This window comes from Salvelinus alpinus, chromosome 2, assembly GCF_045679555.1.
Source record: "Salvelinus alpinus chromosome 2, SLU_Salpinus.1, whole genome shotgun sequence".
Taxonomy (NCBI): domain Eukaryota; kingdom Metazoa; phylum Chordata; class Actinopteri; order Salmoniformes; family Salmonidae; genus Salvelinus; species Salvelinus alpinus.
In genome coordinates, this window is record NC_092087.1 from 8,149,639 (window position 1) to 8,173,763 (window position 24,125).

Genomic DNA, 24,125 nt, shown 5'->3' on the forward strand with positions numbered 1-24,125 from the left:
CAGTCTTATCCTCTCTCCCCTCCTTTCATCCAGTCTTCTCCTCTCTTCTCTCCCCTCCTCTCATCCAGTCTTCTCCTCTCTTCTCTCCCCTCCTCTCATCCAGTCTTATCCTCTCTCCCCTCCTTTCATCCAGTCTTCTCCTCTCTTCTCTCCCCTCCTCTCATCCAGTCTTCTCCTCTCTTCTCTCCCCTCCTCTCATCCAGTCTTATCCTCTCTCCCCTCCTTTCATCCAGTCTTCTCCTCTCTTCTCTCCCCTCCTCTCATCCAGTCTTCTCCTCTCTTCTCTCCCCTCCTCTCATCCAGTCTTCTCCTCTCTTCTCTCCCCTCCTCTCATCCAGTCTTCTCTTCTCTTCTCTCCCCTCCTCTCATCCAGTCTTATCCTCTCTCCCCTCCTCTCATCCAGTCTTCTCCTCTCTTCTCTCCCCTCCTCTCATCCAGTCTTATCCTCTCTCCCCTCCTTTCATCCAGTCTTCTCCTCTCTTCTCTCCCCTCCTCTCATCTAGTCTTCTCCTCTCTTCTCTACCCTCCTCTCATCCAGTCTTCTCCTCTCTTCTCTACCCTCCTCTCATCCAGTCTTCTCCTCCTCTTCTCCCTCTCCCTCTTCCTCTCGTTTCAAGTGTTTATTGTCACGTGCACTAGTACAGTGAAAGGCCTTTCTTGCTCTTTCCCAACAATGCAGCATTAATATCAGTAAGAGTCAAGTAGAAACAAAAACACACGAGAAATAGAAATAAGAAGAACAGGAGAAAGTAAGTAAGCTATATACAGGGACAGTTCAGGGTCAGTAGTTATATACAGGGACAGTTCCAGGGTCAGTAACTATATACAGGGTCAGTTCCAGGGTCAGTAGCTATATACAGGGACAGTTCCAGGGTCAGTAGCTATATACAGAGACAGTTCCAGGGTCAGTAGCTATATACAGAGACAGTTCCAGAGTCAGTAGCTATATACAGGGACAGTTCCAGGGTCAGTAGCTATATACAGGGACAGTTCCAGGATCAGTAACTATATACAGGGACAGTTCCAGGGTCAGTAGCTATATACAGGGTCAGTTCCAGGGTCAGTAGCTATATACAGGGTCAGTTCCAGGGTCAGTAGCTATATACAGAGATAGTTCCAGGGTCAGTAGCTATATATAGAGACAGTTCCAGGATCAGTTCCAGGGTCAGTAGCTATATACAGGGTCAGTTCCAGAGTCAGTAGCTATATACAGGGACAGTTCCAGGATCAGTAACTATATACAGGGACAGTTCCAGGGTCAGTAGCTATATACAGGGTCAGTTCCAGGGTCAGTAACTATATACAGGGACAGTTCCAGGGTCAGTAGCTATATACAGGGACAGTTCCAGGATCAGTAACTATATACAGGGACAGTTCCAGGGTCAGTAGCTATATACAGGGTCAGTTCCAGGGTCAGTAGCTATATACAGGGTCAGTTCAGGGTCAGTAGCTATATACAGAGACAGTTCCAGGGTCAGTAGCTATATACAGGGACAGTTCCAGGATCAGTTCCAGGGTCAGTAGCTATATACAGGGACAGTTCCAGGGTCACTAGCTATATACAGGGACAGTTCCAGGGTCAGTAGCTATATACAGGGTCAGTTCCAGGGTCAGTAGCTATATATAGAGACAGTTCCAGGGTCAGTAGCTATATATAGAGACAGTTCCAGGATCAGTTCCAGGGTCAGTAGCTATATACAGAGACAGTTCCAGGGTCACTAGCTATATACAGGGTCAGTTCCAGGGTCAGTAGCTATATACAGAGACAGTTCCAGGGTCAGTAGCTATATACAGAGACAGTTCCAGGATCAGTTCCAGGGTCAGTAGCTATATACAGGGACAGTTCCAGGGTCACTAGCTATATACAGGGACAGTTCCAGGGTCAGTAGCTATATACAGGGTCAGTAGCTATATACAGGGTCAGTTCCAGGGACAGTTCCAGGGTCAGTAGCTATATACAGGGTCAGTTCTTGTTTTGACCAGGGCACAACCTTGAGCCTTCCAATTAACATAGACTCACCACACAAAGAAGAGGCGTGATCACAGACCAGCTCCATTTCATCCAGGGATTTGGTCTGTAGCCAATCATATCTTCAATCGCATCATAGAAATTATCAACGCCTGACGGGAGGAGAACATAGTTAAATAGGGAGCATTTTGGTCACACAAAAAAATCGAACATTTAAAAAATCCTGAACCAACACTTGCACTTCACCCCCCCCTCACTTCTAGTTCTGACTTTATTGAGGGGGAAAGTGTACTTACTATGACTGAGATATGTGGTTGTCCTACCTAGCTATCTTAAGATCAATGCACTAACTGTCACTCTGGATAAGAGCGTCCGCTAAATGACCAAAATGTCAAATGTAAATAATGACACGACATAAATGTCAAATCAGACAGATTTCCCCACTTATAGTGTGTCTCATTCATGTCTTTGTGCCAGGACACTGCCACACATTCTGGGTCTAACTCTAGGTCTATTTGGGCACTGTCAGTTGATATAATGCAACAATAAAGTGTAACAAAGGTAAAATATATTTGTTGCACTCGAGACAGAACTGTAAAACCTGATTGTAAAGTATTATAAAGGTAGCCTAGCGCTTAAGACAACGGGCCAGTAAATCGAAACGTTGCTGGTTCGAATCCTCGAACCGGCCTAGGTGAAGAAGAAAATAATCTGTCGATGTGCCCATGAGGAAGACACATAACCCGAATTGCTCCTGTATGTTGCTCTGGTTAAGAACATCTGTTACCTGACTAACATGTAAAATGATATATTTAACTGACATAGAGCTTGAGGACGTTGAATGTTCACAGTTTCTATACAGAGAATTTTGTTCCAGAGCATACGTACCATAAACCCAGGCTACAGCAATACATTCAAAGAATGCAACCCACAAAAGGCACACTCCGCTGGCTGCATAGTAGTCGAAGAGTTGAAACACATACATGCCACCCTGTGGGAGAGAGAAACAGGCAGGATTTAGGGCTTGGCTCATGTGTAAATGTAGCATACATAGGTAGATGTACAGTCTAGAGACACAGTAGAAGTCAGTATACTGTAGTAGAGGGCTGGAGAGTGTGTTGGCCCCTAGGCTAGTGGTGGGAGAATACACAGGTTTGCATTCCAAGTGACACTCTTGTTTCCTACATCAATTGTTTCTAACCGGTGTGCCGTGAAACTTTTCCTAATCTTTATTATGTTTTTGATCACTCACTTATAAATGTGACCTGTGGAATGCACGGAATAGCCCAACGGAACTTTGAGCCTTCCAGTGTTCTAACGGAATAGCCCAACAGAACCTTGAGCCTTCCAGTGTTCTAACGGAATAGCCCAACAGAACCTTGAGCCTTCCAGTGTTCTAACGGAATAGCCCAACAGAACCTTGAGCCTTCCAGTGTTCTAACGGAATAGCCCAACAGAACCTTGAGCCTTCCAGTGTTCTAACGGAATAGCCCAACAGAACCTTGAGCCTTCCAGTGTTCTAACGGAATAGCCCAACAGAACTTTGAGCCTTCCAGTGTTCCAACGGAATAGCCCAACGGAACTTTGAGCCTTCCAGTGTTCTAACGGAATAGCCCAACAGAACCTTGAGCCTTCCAGTGTTCTAACGGAATAGCCCAACAGAACTTTGAGCCTTCCAGTGTTCCAACGGAATAGCCCAACAGAACCTTGAGCCTTCCAGTGTTCTAACGGAATAGCCCAACAGAACCTTGAGCCGTCCAGTGTTCCAACGGAATAGCCCAACAGAACCTTGAGCCTTCCAGTGTTCTAACGGAATAGCCCAACAGAACCTTGAGCCTTCCAGTGTTCTAACGGAATAGCCCAACAGAACCTTGAGCCTTCCAGTGTTCTAACGGAATAGCCCAACAGAACCTTGAGCCTTCCAGTGTTCTAACGGAATAGCCCAACAGAACCTTGAGCCTTCCAGTGTTCTAACGGAATAGCCCAAGAGAACCTTGAGCCTTCCAGTGTTCTAACGGAATAGCCCAACAGAACCTTGAGCCTTCCAGTGTTCTAACGGAATAGCCCAACAGAACCTTGAGCCTTCCAGTGTTCTAACGGAATAGCCCAACAGAACCTTGAGCCTTCCAGTGTTCTAACGGAATAGCCCAACAGAACCTTGAGCCTTCCAGTGTTCTAACGGAATAGCCCAACAGAACCTTGAGCCTTCCAGTGTTCTAACGGAATAGCCCAACAGAACCTTGAGCCGTCCAGTGTTCCAACGGAATAGCCCAACAGAACCTTGAGCCTTCCAGTGTTCTAACGGAATAGCCCAACATAACCTTGAGCCTTCCAGTGTTCTAACGGAATAGCCCAACAGAACCTTGAGCCGTCCAGTGTTCCAACGGAATAGCCCAACGGAACCTTGAGCCTTCCAGTGTTCTAACGGAATAGCCCAACAGAACCTTGAGCCTTCCAGTGTTCTAACGGAATAGCCCAACAGAACCTTGAGCCGTCCAGTGTTCCAACGGAATAGCCCAACAGAACCTTGAGCCTTCCAGTGTTCTAACGGAATAGCCCAACAGAACCTTGAGCCTTCCAGTGTTCTAACGGAATAGCCCAACAGAACCTTGAGCCTTCCAGTGTTCTAACGGAATAGCCCAACAGAACCTTGAGCCGTCCAGTGTTCCAACGGAATAGCCCAACAGAACCTTGAGCCTTCCAGTGTTCTAACGGAATAGCCCAACATAACCTTGAGCCTTCCAGTGTTCTAACGGAATAGCCCAACAGAACCTTGAGCCGTCCAGTGTTCCAACGGAATAGCCCAACGGAACCTTGAGCCTTCCAGTGTTCTAACGGAATAGCCCAACAGAACCTTGAGCCTTCCAGTGTTCTAACGGAATAGCCCAACAGAACCTTGAGCCGTCCAGTGTTCCAACGGAATAGCCCAACAGAACCTTGAGCCTTCCAGTGTTCTAACGGAATAGCCCAACAGAACCTTGAGCCTTCCAGTGTTCTAACGGAATAGCCCAACAGAACCTTGAGCCTTCCAGTGTTCCAACGGAATAGCCCAACAGAACCTTGAGCCTTCCAGTGTTCTAACGGAATAGCCCAACAGAACCTTGAGCCTTCCAGTGTTCTAACGGAATAGCCCAACAGAACCTTGAGCCGTCCAGTGTTCCAACGGAATAGCCCAACAGAACCTTGAGCCTTCCAGTGTTCTAACGGAATAGCCCAACAGAACCTTGAGCCTTCCAGTGTTCTAACGGAATAGCCCAACAGAACCTTGAGCCTTCCAGTGTTCCAACGGAATAGCCCAACAGAACCTTGAGCCTTCCAGTGTTCTAACGGAATAGCCCAACAGAACCTTGAGCCTTCCAGTGTTCTAACGGAATAGCCCAACAGAACCTTGAGCCTTCCAGTGTTCTAACGGAATAGCCCAACAGAACCTTGAGCCGTCCAGTGTTCCAACGGAATAGCCCAACAGAGCACTCAGTGAGAGGCAGCATGAGATTGTGATGTCATGGAAAAAAGTTTGATAAAGCAGTAAGTCCCTGACTCCCTGGCTGTCTAGGGGGCCTGCCTGAGGGGAATCACATGCTTGTTTCTACATTGTGAGGCCGAGAGGCAGGGAGGATTTTCAGAAAGAGTGGAGATAAAAGACAGCGATTTAAGCGTGTGAGCCAGAAGCGTCTCTAAATAGACCATACCGTAGGCTACAGGGAAGCTCTGATAGTACAGCAGCATATTTAGTGGGGCTATTATGAGGGACTGGCTGGCATGAGAAGGGAGGAAAAGAGGAAGTGGAGCTGTTGTTTTGGGACTCTTGTTGCTGGGGGAATTCTGAGGTTTATCCCCGTAATACTTTGTTCTATTCATTAGGGCAGTAGTGGTTCCCAAACTTGTACTCACTGGTTCTGACCTGAGTACCCCTGGGGACCCTTGTACCACTGTTTGGGAACCACTGCATCCGGGTGTAGCTATTTACTGTACTACACATGTGGTGCTGTATATTGTATTGAAAGTTATGCCCTAATATGTCTATAGCCTGCATTGTTATGGAAGCTGATAACGGAGACAGCAGTAATAGCAGAGGCCACAGTACCATATTAGGTCAAAGTATAATATTAGATATAAATAACTTTACTCAGATCCTTTAGTATTCATTAAGGGTGGTAGCTAAAGTAGTTGACTAGACTGGACATTTGTAATATAATATATTGTGTAGGAAAGTACATTAACTAGACCTAACTTCAGTAACACCACTACAATAAAATGATATCAGTGTAAAACGTGAAAGTACACTACTAGAATATAGTACTTACCCTAGTAACCATGGTAAGTCCCAGAAGATAGTACTTACCCTAGTAACCATGGTAAGTCCCAGAAGATAGTACTTACCCTAGTAACCATGGTAAGTCCCAGAAGATAGTACTTACCCTAGTAACCATGGTAAGTCCCAGAAGATAGTATTTACCCTAGTAACCATGGTAAGTCCCAGAAGATAGTACTTACCCTAGTAACCATGGTAAGTCCCAGAAGATAGTATTTACCCTAGTAACCATGGTAAGTCCCAGAAGATAGTACTTACCCTAGTAACCATGGTAAGTCCCAGAAGATAGCTTACCCTAGTAACCATGGTAAGTCTCAGAAGATAGCTTACCCTAGTAACCATGATAAGTCCCAGAAGATAGCTTACCCTAGTAACCATGGTAAGTCCCAGAAGATAGCTTATGGAGCACACAATAGCTATAAAAATTTCCCGACGGTAACCCTTCCTTAGGAAGGAGGGATACAGATCCACCAAGGAAGTGATCTGTCCTTCCACTTCCACAAACTGGGGACAGAAAGATAGAGACAAGAGATCTCATTAATACTCAGTTAACATACTATACCGGTCAATGTCTGATAGGCTAACAGTGTTGTGATCAGGGTTGGGGGGGGGGGGGGGTCAAATACATTTGAATTAGGCTGTTTGAGAAAGTTTGAAACATACAGATATGTAGGATTTTAATTTGAGCCAGTTTGCTACAGCAGGAAAATAATCCTGCAGCAACAGGAAATGTGAATTATTATGTGGATTATAACTAATGCACATTTTTGTAGGGGTGCTCATAGGTGAAGTTAGGCCTTGTGGTGCTCATAGGTGAAGTTAGGCCTTGTGGTGTTTTTTCAGCTTCAGGCGAGCCCTAACATCTCACTTAAAACATTGCTTTTGTGTTTAATGTGTTATGTACCTGGGTAGTATAAATAATTGTATGTAATACATTTGCCTTCTTGTATCAAAATAGTGGACCTGTGTGGCTCAGTTGGAAGAGCATTGAAACACCAAAGGCTGTGCGTTCATTTCCTGTTGTGGCCACCCCATATATAAAATGTATGCAAGAATGACTGTAATTGGTTTTGGATGAAAGCATATATATTACTAAGGATTAATGACTTAGCAGAGGGTTGCATTTCACCAGCACAGAGAAATCTGATATTGTTGAGGGTGACAAACTTAATTGTCAGTCACACAACTCTCAGCAGTTGCCAGTAAACAGTGTATTTTTTTTTTGTACCTATCACTTCTTGTATCAAGTCACCCAGCTATTCTGAGAAAGCGGCTTCAAGGTCTAGATTCGATCAGATCAGGTGTTAACCGGCGATAGCAGACACCCGCATCGCGGCTGTTTAGGCGGTGTCCAAGCGGGTGTTTAGGCGGTGTCGGAGCGGGTGTTTAGGCGGTGTCCAAGCAGGTGTTTAGGCGGTGTCCAAGCGGGTGTTTAGGCGGTGTCCAAGCGGGTGTTTAGGCGGTGTCCAAGCGGGTGTTTTGGCGGTGTCGGAGCGGGTGTTTAGACGGTGTCCAAGCAGGTGTTTTGGCGGTGTCTGAGCGGGTGTTTAGGCGGTGTCCAAGCGGGTGTTTAGGAGGTGTCGGAGCGGGTGTTTAGGCGGTGTCGGAGCGGGTGTTTAGGAGGTGTCTGAGCGGGTGTTTAGGCGGTGTCCAAGCGGGTGTTTAGGCGGTGTCCAAGCGGGTGTTTAGGAGGTGTCTGAGCGGGTGTTTAGGCGGTGTCTGAGCGGGTGTTTAGGCGGTGTCGGAGCGGGTGTTTAGGCGGTGTCTGAGCGGGTGTTTTGGCGGTGTCCAAGCGGGTGTTTAGGCGGTGTCTGAGCGGGTGTTTAGGCGGTGTCGGAGCGGGTGTTTAGGCGGTGTCCAAGCGGGTGTTTTGGCGGTGTCTGAGCGGGTGTTTAGGCGGTGTCGGAGCGGGTGTTTAGGCGGTGTCCAAGCGGGTGTTTTGGCGGTGTCCAAGCGGGTGTTTTGGCGGTGTCCAAGTGGGTGTTTAGATGGTGTACAAGCGGGTGTTTTGGTGGTGTCCAAGCAGGTGTTTTGGCGGTGTCGGAGCCTTCAAATCGTGTGAGCAGCTTGCTCTTGCGATCATTGCATCGAAGCCACACCCACCCCACTTGAGTTAGAAATTCAGAACGAGAAAGTGTAGGCTACTATAGAAATAAATACACTCAAATTGAAAAATGTATAAACAAAATAATGAGGATTTCTATCAGTCTAATCGAGGTAGATAACATCTCACATTCCAGTGTTCCAACTTGTAAACAAGGCTGGGATTTCTGTTCATGCGACGCCGTTGAGCCAATGGCAATGTCCGCTTTAGGTATAATGCTGGGAGCCACTTGTGAATTTGACAGCTCTAATGAAGTCCCGCCTCCGACACAGTCAAAACAAGCGCCACGCGGGGGGCGTTGGCTACAGACGATCTGACTGATTAGAGACACTATGTTTTAGCTACAACTGCTGCAGCAATGTGAATTCGTGTTCGTTTTTCCTCTCCTGCTTTCATAGTGTCCTCAACTACCACCTACCAGGTGTACACTAGAGTCTCTAGACAAAGCTAGTTCTATAGTAGCACATTCTACTTGTGTGTTGTGTTGTACACTCGCAAAATACATTCAAACCTGTCAATGTTAGTCTATGGAATCCCAGACACCTATGTATAGATATGTAAAAGTTTCTTGTGATAGATATGTACAGGGTTCTACGGTAGTCAGTACATGTGTATGCATGATAATATATGTAGCTCAGACCACCCATGATATAGCTTCACCATCTCAGCAATCATATGACTCATATCAATAAACGGACTGAAACGTACAACTTCCCTTTATGAGTCCATCAAATGTGTTAAGTTGCATCCTCTCAGTGTTCATATGACTGGTATAAATAAACTTGCTTACTACTGTGTCATAGCGACCTGACCTGACCTGACCTGTCTTTCTCAGATTCTGATTCTGATTCTTGATTCATAATGAGTATAGTACTGACCTGACTGATTCAGATTCAGATTCTGTTTCTTGATTCGTAATGAGTATAGTACTGACCTGACTGATTCAGATTCAGATTCTGATTCTTGATTCATAATGAGTACAGTACTGATCTGACTGATTCAGACTCAGATTCTGATTCTTGATTCATAATGAGTATAGTACTGACCTGACTGATTCAGTCTCAGATTCTGATTCTTGATTCATAATGAGTATAGTACTGACCTGACTGATTCAGACTCAGATTCTGATTCTTGATTCGTAATGAGTATAGTACTGACCTGACTGATTCAGACTCAGATTCTGATTCTTGATTCATAATGAGTATAGTACTGACCTGACTGTCGAGACCCAGTAGCAGAAGCATGATGAAGAAGAGGATAGCCCAGAAGGTTGGCAGCGGCATCATAGACACAGCTTTAGGATAGGCAATGAAGGCCAAGCCAGGACCTAGAGAGGAACAAGAAGAGAGAGGGGGATGGGGAAGTGGAGAAAACACAATTAGAAACCAGGGTTCTATCGTTTGATTTGGTCTGATGCCGCCATGGTGCGTCCAAATATAGCACAGACCAAACTCGAATGTTAAGAAATAAAGAAATCCTCAAGGTGTAAAATCTGCCTCGTCTCGTCTCATCTTATCCTTACAATCACAAACTTAAGGCCATGTAAGTATAATGCATTGTCAACTGTCTCTTAACTTATGGTTCCTGGTAAGACTAGGTATTCATGTTATGAAAATAACTATCAAAGAAGGTCAACGTAGTCTTACAATAGCAGTACGATGTTCATCCAATATCAGCAACTGTATCAATAACAATTACACTACACTAGAGGGATATATAGGCTAGTATATAACATGACTACTATAGTATATAGTAGAATATATAGGCTAGTATATAACATGACTAGTATATAGTAGAATATATAGGCTAGTACATAACATGACTAGTATAGTATATAGTAGAATATATAGTATATAATAACAACGACAGGATCAGAGGCAACATACGGCGCCTCTTCTCGATTGTAACTATAGCAACGTCTCGATAACGTGGCGTTATAACGTTGGGATAACCTGTTACGACAGAAGTTAAAAAAACAAAACAGGAAGAACAGCAAACACATAGTATAAAGTTGGTTTAACTGTTAAAATAGGCATCCAACCAAACACGACATGACTACCTGGCAGACTGGCGGGAACTGGCGTTGTTACTTCAGTACTAATAGTTACTAAATAAAAGCGTCTCTCGTGCTTGAGGCTGGTCTAGCGGGTAACAGCGGCGCCTGCAGAACTGTATCACCCTCAGCGTTGGTACCAATCTGGATCTACTCTGCATCTCCCTCAAATAAAACCTCTTCAGGATCAAGTTGCAACAGTTTAAGACAAACCTGCCTCTTCTCCCCAGTCAGTGCTTACAGCACAAGGTGTAAAGCTTCAATATGGTATCACAAAACCAAAACTCTCCTGTCGAAACACAGTTGGATTACTTCTATTAAATTACTCACAGTAGTATTACTCTCGTACAGTCAACTAATCAACTAGATTAGTTTCATCCATGTGAAGAAAATATTTATTTTCCTACATACATTCACTGCATCTCTGTATTCAGGCAGCAACGCCCTGTACAGTTTCCTGGACTGCGATAGAGTGTGTTCAAGGCCAAAGCAGACTGTCCAGACTGACTAAACACTGTCAGAGGGGGGTCAACAATACTGGATTGCAGTGTATTAAAAACAAAGACCCATATGTCATATTATAATGTATTTCTTACCAGAGGAAAAATGAGGGGTGTTTTTTTCTTAATTACAGAAGAAATAAACTAAAAACATCAACACTGATGCATGTCTCTTGTAAATCCACAGTAGAAGAAGAATGAAGTTTTCAAAGTAATTGATAAATCATGCTTATTATTATTGCCCCAACACAATACGTTTACAATGAGAAAACAGAACGTATAGAATCCACAATGGGCATCAACCACTGAACTGAAAATAACATTGGAAAATATGGATCAGTATGCTAGACCTTAAATACAGAATTAAGTACCCATGAGTCAGACTTCTTTGTTTTTGTTTTGTTTTAACTTGGCACAAGATGTCCTTTGATTACTGACTCTCATACAGTAGATATCTGTTGGAACAGGCTGGAACAGGACACTTAAATCTCCTGGTGAACGTGAGAAGAAAAGGTCATGATGGATCTCTCAAGCATGGCATGACTCTTTGCTCCCTAGCGTTCTGGATAAGATCCAATTTAAAAGTAAAACCTTTTTTTTTTTTCACCAGCATTTCAGTTGATTGCTTGAAGAATCCAACCAGATCCAACTCTGTGAAATCCACGTCATACAGAAGCACTGAAAATTTTTCTCACAGTAAGCTGTTTTTATACTGTAACTTGCTATTTTATTTCTGTCAACGAGTGTTCAATTGCCGAAACTTCCATATTTTGATGCCGTTTTTAACAAAAAATAAATCCACTTCTTTCATTACATTTAACTTTATCTAGTGTCTTTAAGATTTTGTATTATTTCTGTTGGATAGAACCAGCAACTGTTGTTGTTTATTTGTTTGTTTATTTGTTGTTTGTTTATTTTAAGTAGCAGCGCCCACCATCACTGCCACTTTGACCACCTCGTACCTGACTCTGCCACATCGGCAATGTCCACCCCTTGCTCTTGTGCCATGAAGCCCAGGACGGAAAATATTGCGAAGCCAGACACAAAACTGGTACCGCTGTTGAGGCCTCCCAGCAGCAAACAGTCCCTATATCACACATATGTCATGGAGGTTGTTAATGAACACAAAAGGAACCTAGATCCCCCACTTTTTGTCTTGTTTTGTTACCCATTTTTCTTTTTTATACCACTGGATTTGGCCCCACAACCATCACCTCCCTCCCGCCCCCCTGGCGCTGACACTCACCTATAGCAGTTGTATTTGTACTTGTTGTAGCTCCCCAGTGACGTCATAGCTCCCAGACAGATGGCATAGGAGAAGAAGATCTGAGTGCCAGCATCAATCCAAACCTGGAGGTAGAAGGGGAGAAGTAGACACGAAGGCTGAGGCGCAAGATTTGGGATACATTGGGTAGTATTTTGACTATTTTGGCTATTATTATGGTAGTATTTTGGGTAGTATTTTGACAGATTTTCTCTACACATGTTTGCTTATCCCAGGAGAATCACGTTTGTCAATGGACTAACATTGAAAATTTGCTTTACTGCCAACTACACCACATTTACATTATCTTGGGGCATAAATCAAGGTTGACCTTTATCTCCTTTTCTATTCATTATGGCGATTTTTTTAAGATAACATCAAATATTAAACTCAAAGTATTTGAAAATTCTAGATTTATGCCAGGATTTAGTGTGGTTTGTTTGAATCCCGGCCACAGCTGCTAAATGAATAGATAGATGAATAAAGTCCCCAGACAATGTGGGGCAGGGCAGGGCAGGGCAGGCAAGGCTAGGTGGTTCTACCTCGGGGTCTTTGAGACGTTGCAGGTCTGGGTACAGGTAGAACTTGATTCCTTCAGATGCTCCTGGCAAAGTGACGCCGCGAATCAACAGAATGATTAGCATGACGAAGGGGAAGGTAGCGGTGACGTAAACAACCTGTAGGAAAACAGAGGACAAAACGTGAGACAATGTATCAGTAGATTTACACATTATTAGTGTAGATCTCACAAACAATATCATTATTTTGTTAAAAACACTTCAAATCGTATGTGTTATGACATTGAGACAGTCTAAAGTTAACTGTTAGAATCAGGCTGTCACAAGACCATCTTTTATCACGATCCAATCCTTTCTGTTATACTCTCGCCTCTTGTTTTGTGAAGGCTGACTCTACGCTTCCCTTTTCAGGAACCAAAGACCGCAGATACCGGATAACTTACAGCTTAGAGGGACAAGGAAACATAAATCAGCCTAAACCAATGAATAAATGAGATTGGGGCAATAAGACAAGGTGTCTGGGATCGATCCAGCTTCCTAGCAGTCCCCGCGGGTGTTGCTGTGACTGGTCTGGCTCTTGTCTACACTCGTTATACTGAGATGTAAATGCACTGTGGGAAACTGCTCTTGGTTTATAGTGACAGCCTGTACTATAGTAGCAGACTGTACAATTTGGTGTATCTCCTTAAGATGTATGATAAACTAGGCAGCATCAGAGCCCAGAGATAGAGAGACAAACAGGAGGAATAACAGAGTAACTATCACCGCCAAACCCTAACGCTTAAACTTAGCGTAATCCTAAACTTAAACCAAGAAAGTTGTTGCATATCAACCAAATTGATAGTTTGAGCATCTATAGACCATATATAGGGGAGTATAGATGGCCTCTGCTGCATCACTTCTGCTTTGTTTGCTCTTTGTGGTCTAGGCCGGTAACTTAAGTGACAACTGCTGATAAAGGGCTTTATAAAACCCGGAAATGGACAGAAATGGAATCCCAGCTCACCTTTCCGGTGGATTTGACTCCCTTCCAGATGCAGAAAAAGCAGATGACCCAGACCCCCAGCAGACAGAGGGCCAGGTCCCACTTGACCTCCCCGATCTCATCAATGCCACTGGAGATGCTGAGGACATTACGTCTATGGAGAGAAGAGAGGACACACACAGTCAGACTTGTTTGATGTTAGATTAGTAGGACGCCCAGAGTTTTTAGGTCAGCTATAACTACGTCCCATAGATTTTCGTGGCCAGTTATAACTAGGGCCCAGAATGTTACCAAGTCAGCTATAACAAGAGACAATAATTTTACCAAGTAAGCTATGACAAGGGCCCAGAATTTTAACAGGTCAGCTATGACAAGGGGTCAGAATTTGACCAAGTCAGCTATAACAAGGGGCCAGAATTTGACCAAGTCAGCTATGACAAGGGCCAGAACCTGCTTTTTATAAAGCATGTACTACACAGCAGTCCTCAGATAAAGGTCACTTCCCTAGAATCCTTCACAAAAGGTACAACGTGTGTGGATGTTTCAGAGAAGCCCAATGAAAACACCAGACATGACAGAGTAGACGGCTGGCTGGCGTCTATCTAAATATCAGTTTACAGCTTGTCCTTCAGGTCCAGCCAGACAGTCTCTTCTCTACTCTTCTCAGTTAAGAGTGGTTTACCTGTTCCTGGCCCTGTGTTTGTGTTTGCCTAAGCATTCGTTCACTAACCACACTGCCAGCGCTACCAGATAAACATGACTTTTGGGAGAGGAAAGGAGAAGCAAGGGAGAGGAAAGGAGAAGAAGGGGAGAGGAAAGGAAAAGAAGGGGAGAGGAAAGGAGAAGAAGGGGAGAGGAAAGAAGAAACAGCGGAAAGGGGAGAGGTGGGGAAGGTGGGGAAGAGACAGCAGAGAGAGGTGGGGAAGGGGGAAGCAGAGGAGAGGTGGGGAGGGAGGGGGAAGCAGGTGAGATGTGGGGAAAGGGGATATAGGTGAGAGGTGGGGATGGGGGACGCAGGGGAGAGGTGGGAAAGGGGATATAGGTGAGAGGTGGGGATGGGGGACGCAGGGGAGAGGTGGGAAAGGGGATATAGGGGAGAGGTGGGAAAGGGGGCAGCAGGGGAGAGGTGGGAAAGGGGATATAGGGGAGAGGTGGGAAAGGGGATATAGGTGAGAGGTGGGGAAGGGGATATAGGGGAGAGGTGGGGAAGGGGATATAGGGGAGAGGTGGGGAAGGGGGCAGCAGGGGAGAGGTGGGAAAGGGGATATAGGGGAGAGGTGGGGAAGGGGGCAGCAGGGGAGAGGTGGGAAAGGGGATATAGGTGAGAGGTGGGGAAGGGGATATAGGGGAGAGGTGGGAAAGGGGATATAGGTGAGAGGTGGGGAAGGGGATATAGGGGAGAGGTGGGGAAGGGGATATAGGGGAGAGGTGGGGAAGGGGGCAGCAGGGGAGAGGTGGGAAAGGGGATATAGGGGAGAGGTGGGAAAGGGGATATAGGTGAGAGGTGGGGAAGGGGATATAGGGGAGAGGTGGGGAAGGGGATATAGGGGAGAGGTGGGGAAGGGGGCAGCAGGGGAGAGGTGGGAAAGGGGATATAGGTGAGAGGTGGGGAAGGGGATATAGGTGAGAGGTGGGGAAGGGGATATAGGGGAGAGGTGGGAAAGGGGATATAGGTGAGAGGTGGGGAAGGGGATATAGGGGAGAGGTGGGGAAGGGGATATAGGTGAGAGGTGGGGAAGGGGGCAGCAGGGGAGAGGTGGGAAAGGGGATATAGGGGAGAGGTGGGAAAGGGGATATAGGGGAGAGGTGGGAAAGGGGATATAGGTGAGAGGTGGGGAAGGGGATATAGGGGAGAGGTGGGGAAGGGGATATAGGGGAGAGGTGGGGAAGGGGGCAGCAGGGGAGAGGTGGGAAAGGGGATATAGGTGAGAGGTGGGGAAGGGGGCAGCAGGGGAGAGGTGGGAAAGGGGATATAGGGGAGAGGTGGGAAAGGGGATATAGGGGAGAGGTGGGAAAGGGGATATAGGTGAGAGGTGGGGAAGGGGATATAGGGGAGAGGTGGGGAAGGGGATATAGGGGAGAGGTGGGGAAGGGGGCAGCAGGGGAGAGGTGGGAAAGGGGATATAGGTGAGAGGTGGGAAAGGGGATATAGGTGAGAGGTGGGGAAGGGGGAAGCAGAGGAGTGGTTGGGACAGGGGAAGCAGGGGAGAGGTGGGGAAGGGGGAAGCAGAGGAGTGGTTGGGACAGGGGCGGGGTAGAGGTGGGGAAGCAGCTGAGAGGTGGGAAAGGGGGAAGCAGAGGAGTGGTGGGGAAGCAGAGGAGAGGTGGGGAAAGGGGAAGCAGAGGAGAGGTGGGGAAAGGGGAAGCAGGTGAGAGGTAGGGAAGGGGGCAGCAGGGGAGAGGTGGGGAAGGGGATATAGGGGAGAGGTGGGGAAGGGGGAAGCAGAGGAGTGGTTGGGACAGGGGAAGCAGGGTAGAGGTGGGGAAGGGGGAAGCAGCTGAGAGGTGGGAAAGGGGGAAGCAGAGGAGTGGTGGGGAAGCAGAGGAGAGGTGGGGAAAGGGGAAGCAGGTGAGAGGTGGGGAAGGGGGAAGCAGAGGAGTGGTGGGGAAGGGGGAAGCAGGTAAGAGGCGGGGAAGGGGGAAGGTCAAAGAAAAGAGGGAGGGCTAAAGGACGTGATAACAACAAGAATGGAGCCCTAAACTTGAACGCTAAAAGGCTACCTATTTTACAGTGAGGCCCTTTGCTACACTATTTGTACCTGTATTTAAACAGGTAGTGCCTTGGAGGTCACATAGGAGACCTTTATTTAACCAGGTAGTTCCTTTGAGGTCTCAAGAGAGACCTTTATTTAACCAGGTAGTGCCTTTGATGTCTCAAGGGAGACCCATGAAAGGAACTAAATGAAAGGAACTAAAAGGAAAGGAACTAAAGGAACTAAAAGGAAAAGAACTAAAGGAACTAAAAGGAAAGGAACTAAAGGAAATGAACTAAAGGAAAGGAACTAAAGGAAAGGAACTAAAAGGAAAGGAACTAAAAGGAAAGGAACTAAATGAACTAAAAGGAAAGGAACTAAAGGAACTAAAAGGAAAGGAACTAAAGGAACTAAAAGGAAATGAACTAAAGGAAAGGAACTAAAAGTAAAGGAACTAAAAGTAAAGGAACTAAAATAACTAAAAGGAAAGGAACTAAAGGAAATTAACTAAAGGAAAGGAACTAAAAGGAAAGGACCTAAAGGAAATGAATTAAAAGAAAGGAACTAAAAGTAAAGGAACTAAAGGAAATGAACTAAAGGAAAGGAACTAAAAGTAAAGGAACTAAAGAAACTAAAAGGAAAGGAACTAAAGGAATGATTCAAGTAGCTAAATCAAGTATATTCTAGCACTGTACTCACTCCCAGAACTCAGTGAAACGATCCTGTATAGAAAGAAATACATTTAAATAAATTTAAAAAGTTACTGTACTCACTCCCAAAACTCGGTGACGGGCGAGGTGAAGTTGGTGATGTTAGCGGCCAGCATCAGGGTCTTGTTCTTACGTACGGTGTCCTCCACACAGCGGTCTGTGTTCCAGGAGTTCTTACACTTGGCCCAGGGCAGCTCCGGCTGGAAGCACTGGAACAGGTAGTACAAACCCCAGGCCAGGATCACTATGTAGTAGATGTTCAGGAGGGACACGATCACAATAGAAGCGTAGCCGATACCTGCGGGGGGGGGAAAGGGAAATGGAAAGGTCAGGGCTGATGAATATTAATCTTGCCAGACATCAGAAAACATGACATATTCAGAGGCTTGCGTCTGGATGAGCGAGATTATAGTACACTGTACAGAAACACTTAGGAAGGGAGATTTGATATTAAGAAACCCAATGTAGATAAAAGTTGCAGTGAACGCATGTGTGTTTTGAATGCTGTTGTAAATCATTTAGAATTAGGATGTGAAAATCTCCTCTTCTCCCTCCCCTCCACTCCTCATCCTCTCCTCTCTTCTTCCTCCTCTCCTCTCACCCCCCTCCTCCCTCCTTTCCTCCATTCTCTCCCTTCCTCTCACAGATCACATGTTAACATCCCTGTTGAACACAAACAGCAGTGATAACGTCCTCCCACAGTCACTCAACGTCACTACCCTGAGTGAAAATCTACCTCCCTTCCTCCATCCTCTCCCCTCCCTCCACTCATCCCACTGTCACCCTCTTGTCACTTCCCCTTAATGAAAATGAAACTGGGGCGCCCCCACCAATCCATTCAGGCAGGCAGACACCAGGGCTGAAAAGTAACAGCTCGTTTTGCTGACGTCTGAATGTATTATACAAATAGAGAGGGTTAGAGTGAGGCTTGGCCTTGTTTGGCTGGAGGTGAGTGCCTGTCTGTGTCCCAAACAGCACCCTATTCCCTATACAGTGCAATACTTTTGGCCCATACTGCACTATGTAGGGGACAATTGGATGCCATTTGAGATTTAGCCTATGTCTACAGGTAGAGCTTGTCAGCCTGCTGCCATCTAGACTGATACATACACAGCGTACTAGCATTGTCTTTCCTGTTGCTAAGATGTCTGCCTACCTGTCTGCCTGTCTGCCTGTCTGTCTGTTTGCCTGTCTGTCTGCCTGTCCATCTGTTTGCCTGTCTATCTGTCTGTCTGCCTGTCTATCTGTCTGTCTGCCTGTCTATCTGTTTGCCTGTCTATCTGTCTGTCTCCTTCTTGGGTCAGACCTCATTGCTAGGCATCTCTCTGATGTTTTCCTGCGCTGCTGCCATAGCAACCTATAATTCAGCACATTCTGTTCACAGCATGGCTGAGTCTCAAGGGCTTGTGTGTGTGTGTGTGTGTGTGTGTGTGTGTGTGTGTGTGTGTGTGTGTGTGTGTGTGTGTGTGTGTGTGTGTGTGTGTGTGTGTGTGTGTGTGTGTGTGTGTGTGTGTGTGTGTGTGTGTGTGTGTGGGGGGGGGGGGGGGGCTACTTTAAACTATCTCAGATATAAAATATATTTTGATGTGTTAAACACTTTTTTCCTCCCTACATGATTCCATATGTGTTATTTCATAGTTTTGATGTCTTCACTATTATTCTACAATGTAGAAAATATTTTAAAAAATAAAGAAAAACCCTTGAATGAGTAGCTGTGTCCAAACTTTTGACTAGTACTGTACATTTAAAAACATTAACATGTAGTGTGTGTGTGTGTGCGTATCTATCAGTTACACAAACATGTAAGTACACGCAACAAGTAGGTCACATGGGGCAGAAACGTTGTACCGTGAGGTGTTGCTTTATCTGTTTTTTCAAACCAAGCTTTCTGTTCACTTGCTGTACATAAGATGGACGTGTGATCCATGCACTCATGGCTCTGTATAATATTGTACATTTCCTTGAATTTGTTATGGATTTGGGGACTTGTGATTTGTGAGTATTGAATGTGATTATTTCTGCAGTGGTAAAATAACAAAATATCAGAAACACACAACAACAACAAAAAAAATCTGAGTGGTATGAGCAAATACACAGGACAAGAGGGAGTGCCGCCAAGAGCCTTCTATTAACTTTCAGTTTCCCTCAACCGTCAGTACTGAGTGTGTAATACAGTTGAAGTCGGAAGTTTACATACACCTTAGCCAAATACGTTTAAACTCAGTTTTTCACAATTCCTGACATTTAATACTCATAAAAATTCCCTGGTTTAGAAATGTGTGATATGTCAAAATAATAGTAGAGAGAATGATTTCTTTCAGCTTTTATTTCTTCCATCACATTCCCAGTGGGTCAGACGTTTACATACACTCAATTAGTATTTGGTAGTGTTGCCTTTAAATTGTTTAACTTGGGTCAAACGTTTCGGGTAGCTTTCCAAAAGCTTCCCACAATAAGTTGGGTGAATTTTGGCCCATTCCTCCTGACAGAGCTGGTGTAACTGAGTCAGGTTTGTAGGCCTCTTTGCTCGCACACGCTTTTTCAGTTCTGCCCACAAATTTTCTATAGGATTGAGGTCAGAGCTTTGTGATGGCCACTCTAATACCTTGACTTTGTTGTCCTTAAGCCATTTTGCCACAACTTTGGAAGTATGCTTGGGGTCATTGTCCATTTGGAAGACCCATTTGCGACCAAGCTTTAACTTCCTGACTGATGTCTTGAGATGTTGCTTCAATATATCCACATCATTTTCCATCCTCATGATGCCATCTATTTTGTGAAGTGCACCAGTCACTCCTGCAGCAAAGCCCCCCCACAACATGATGCTGCCACCCCCGTTCATCACAGTTGGGATGGTGTTCTTCGGCTTGCAAGACTCCCCCTTTTCCTCCAAACATAACAATGGTCACTATGGCCAAACAGTTCTATTTTTGTTTCATCAGGCCAGAGGACATTTCTCCAAAAAGTACAATCTTTGTCCCCATGTGCAGTTGCAAACCGTAGTCTGGCATTTTTATGGCGGTTTTGGAGCAGTGGCTTCTTCCTTGCTGAGCGGCCTTTCAGGTTATGTCGATATAGGACTCGCTTTACTGTGGATATAGATACTTTTGTACCTGTTTCCTCCAGCATCTTCACAAGGTCATTTGCTGTTGTTCTGGGATTGATTTGCACTTTTCGCACCAAAGTACGTTCATCTCTAGGAGAGAGAACTTGTCTCCTTCCTGAGCGGTATGACGGCTGCGTGGTCCCATGGTGTTTATACTTGCGTACTATTTTTTGTACAGATGAATGTGGTACCTTCAGGCGTTTGGAAATTGCTCCCAAAGATGAACCAGACTTGTGGAGGTCTACAGTTTTTTCTGAGGTCTTGGCTTATTTCTTTTGATTTTCCCATGATGTCAAGCAACGAGGCACTGAGTTTGAAGGTAGGCCTTGGAATACATCCACAGGTACACCTCCAATTGACTCAAATTATGTAAATTAGCCTATCAGAAGCTTCTAAAGCCATGACATAATTTTCTGGAATTTTCCAAGCTGTTTAAAGGCACAGTCAACTTAGTATATGTAAACCTCTGACCCACTGGAATTGTGATACAGTGAATTATAAGTGAAATAATCTGACTGTAAACAATTGTTGGAAAAATTACATGTGTCGTGCACAAAGTAGATGTCCTAACCGACTTGCCAAAACTATAGTTTGTTAACAAGAAATTTGTGGAGTGGCTGAAAAACGAGTTTTAATGACTCCAACCTAAGTGTAGCAGCCAGGGCATATCAGTTGTCAGTTAGTTGTCAGTTAGGAGATGAGGGAGTCTAAGGGGAACAGGATGCATCTGCAGTACAGGGCACCTAGCAACCAGGCAATATCAAAATAAGGCTAGCTGGTTGGACTATCCTGGAGTAAGTGTGGGCGAGGCAGAGCCAGTATAATACAATGTGTGGTATCTTTCCTGGCCTGGGCTGGCATGAATATGATTGACCTGTCCATCAATTATTTACTATTCCTTAGTAGGCTACGCCATTTGTACATCACAACATTTGATTGCTGCTAAAGGGCATTGACCTGATTTGACCGAGAATGCTCTGCTCTTCTACAGTAGCTACGATTGCCAGATCGTCATTGCAAATAAGATTCAGTTTTTTTAATTGACTTGACTTTAATTGAATTGACTTGAACCACAAAATACCCTTGAGGGTAGAAACCTATTTTATGAGGGCAACCTGAAATAATACCTAAAAATAAAATAAAAATGTACTCACCAGTCAAGATGTACTCACCAGTAAAGATGTACTCACCAGTAAAGATGTACACACCAGTAAAGATGTACTCACCAGTGAAGATGTACTCACCAGTGAAGATGTACTCACCAGTGAAGATGTACTCACCAGTAAAGATGTACTCACCAGTAAAGACGTACTCACCAGTAAAGATGTACTCACCAGTAAAAATGTACTCACCAGTAAAGATGTACCCACTAGTAAAGATGTACTCACCAGTAAAGATGTACCCACCAGTAAAGATGTACCCACCAGTAAAGATGTACTCACAAGTAAAGATGTACCCACCAGTAAAGATGTACTCACCAGTAAAGATGGGGCAAAGTTTTTCCCAGCAGGTGATTCCACCCTCTGAGGTGTATTGTCCCAGGGCCACCTCCAGGAAGAACACAGGGAGACCGCCGCCAAAGAGGAAGATAGTGTACGGGATGAGAAATGCACCTGGAGGAGGAGAAGATGATAAAACGATAACCACGGTAACCACAAATGTGTCAGATTCAAAAGAAAAAAAAGTGGGACAAAACCAATGGAGTACGTGTGAATCGAAGGAGTAACTTTCTCAATCGGAGTATCACGGTAAACAATTTGACGTCAGTAATGCTAGAAGGGAGTGAGATGGAGGACATTCGTTAGTCAAGTAAGTAAACCTTCGAATGGTTGGTCAATTGGAATGGCTTTGAACTGCAAAGCCTTCAGGTTCTAGACCTAGACAGCAGCTGTAATGGAACCATGGTTACATGCAGAGACTGCTACCTGATGACCTGTATCAACACCATCTGCTGACTGTAATCCCCTCGTAGAACGCAACACTCTGCTTCTTCTGCTTACATGGATATGTCACAGTGAAATAGGGTCATTGACCCCAAACCTCTTAGAATACAGAGTTGGAATTGGACTGGCTTCCTTCCCTTCCACCCTTCATGTCCTAGTCAGTAGTTGTATAGGAGACAGAAACTCACCTCCGCCATTCTTATAGCAGAGGTACGGGAAACGCCAGACGTTCCCCAAACCCACGAAGCCACCAGCGACGGACAGGATAAAGTCAAGTTTGGAGTTCCACTTCTCCCTCTGGACGGGTTTCCCCTCTGCCTCGTCCTCGGGCCGGGTGCCAGGGCTCTTCCCCGGGGAAGGCTTCAGCGTGTCCTTATGGAAGTCCTTCAGACACTGGAGCTTCTCTTTCTGTGCCATGCTGCAGGGGGAGATGGAGAGGATTAGATAGAGTTCATCTGAGGCCGTTGATATCGTAAAGACCGTAACACAGCTCTATTTAACCTGTCAAACGCCATAGCTATAATTCACATACACATGCCATACTGTCATGTCAACACAAATTCCCGGAGGGGCTTGGATATCCTCTTTTCCTTATCTAACCCTGGTATGTAGCAACGTATCTTACAGTATATGCATCAATCAATCATTCCACATGTCTATAATACTGTAGTAATATTTTAGATTTTAGTCATTCATAACTAGACGGGAATTGCTTGGTGTAATGATCTTGAAGTATGTAGGATATCATATAGACCTACATCAGGGCCGCCACCCAACGAGGTATAATATACACAGTCATAGATTTGTATATTCAGTTCCTATTCACCTGTGGGCTGCCACTCAAAAATAAAAAGACATTTTAAAAAAGGTACGTGAATACAAAGTATTGATCATTTTGATGAGTTTAATAAATAATACATTTGTTATGTAAAGGAAAACAAACTAAAGGAAGTGAGCCTCCACCCCCAAACCCACCCAGCCAACATGTCTCCACCCCCAACCCCACCCAGCCAACATGCCTCCACCCCCAAACCCACCCAGCCAACATGTCTCCACCCCCAACCCCACCCAGCCAACATGTCTCCACCCCCAAACCCCACCCAGCCAACATGTCTCCACCCCCAACCCCACCCAGCCAACATGTCTCCACCCCCAACCCCACCCAGCCAACATGTCTCCACCCCCAACCCCACCCAGCCAACATGTCTCCACCCCCAACCCCACCCAGCCAACATGCCTCCACCCCCAACCCCACCCAGCCAACATGTCTCCACCCCCAACCCCACCCAGCCAACATGTCTCCACCCCCAACCCCAACCAGCCAACATGCCTCCACCCCCAACCCCACCCAGCCAACATGTCTCCACCCCCAACCCCACCCAGCCAACATGTCTCCACCCCCAACACCACCCAGCCAACATGTCTCCACCCCCAACCCCACCCAGCCAACATGTCTCCACCCACAACCCCACCCAGCCAACATGTCTCCACACCCAACCCCACCCAGCCAACATGCCTCCACCCCCAAACTCCCATCTCATTTCCCCAACCCCACCCAGCCAACATGTCTCCAACCCCACCCAGCCAACATGTCTCCACCCCCAACCCCACCCAGCCAACATGTCTCCACCACCAACCCCACCCAGCCAACATGTCTCCACCCCCAACACCACCCAGCCAACATGTCTCCACCACCAACCCCACCCAGCCAACATGTCTCCACCCCCAACCCCACCCAGCCAACATGTCTCCACCCCCAACTCCACCCAGCCAACATGTCTCCACCCCCAACCCCACCCAGCCAACATGTCTCCACCCACAACCACACCCAGCCAACATGTCTCCACCCCCAACCCCACCCAGCCAACATGTCTCCACCCACAACCACACCCAGCCAACATGTCTCCACCCCCAACCCCACCCAGCCAACATGTCTCCACCCACAACCCCACCCAGCCAACATGTCTC

General features: G+C 45.8%; 1 protein-coding gene across 1 annotated transcript in view; it reads right to left on the bottom strand.

The window, feature by feature from the left end:
• Positions 1-24,125, bottom strand: part of LOC139553396 (sodium- and chloride-dependent taurine transporter-like) — a 41,375-nt gene that overhangs the window by 7,373 nt on the left and 9,877 nt on the right. Inside the window, exons 2-12 of the mRNA XM_071365678.1 lie at positions 22,346-22,575; positions 21,693-21,827; positions 17,172-17,406; positions 13,727-13,859; positions 12,745-12,879; positions 12,185-12,288; positions 11,901-12,025; positions 9,600-9,712; positions 6,648-6,785; positions 2,858-2,960; positions 2,021-2,121 (exon numbers count right to left, since the gene is read on the bottom strand). Coding sequence (XP_071221779.1) covers positions 2,021-2,121; positions 2,858-2,960; positions 6,648-6,785; positions 9,600-9,712; positions 11,901-12,025; positions 12,185-12,288; positions 12,745-12,879; positions 13,727-13,859; positions 17,172-17,406; positions 21,693-21,827; positions 22,346-22,574 — 1,551 coding nt within the window. The 5' untranslated portion in view covers position 22,575. The remainder of the gene's footprint in view (positions 1-2,020; positions 2,122-2,857; positions 2,961-6,647; positions 6,786-9,599; positions 9,713-11,900; positions 12,026-12,184; positions 12,289-12,744; positions 12,880-13,726; positions 13,860-17,171; positions 17,407-21,692; positions 21,828-22,345; positions 22,576-24,125) is intronic.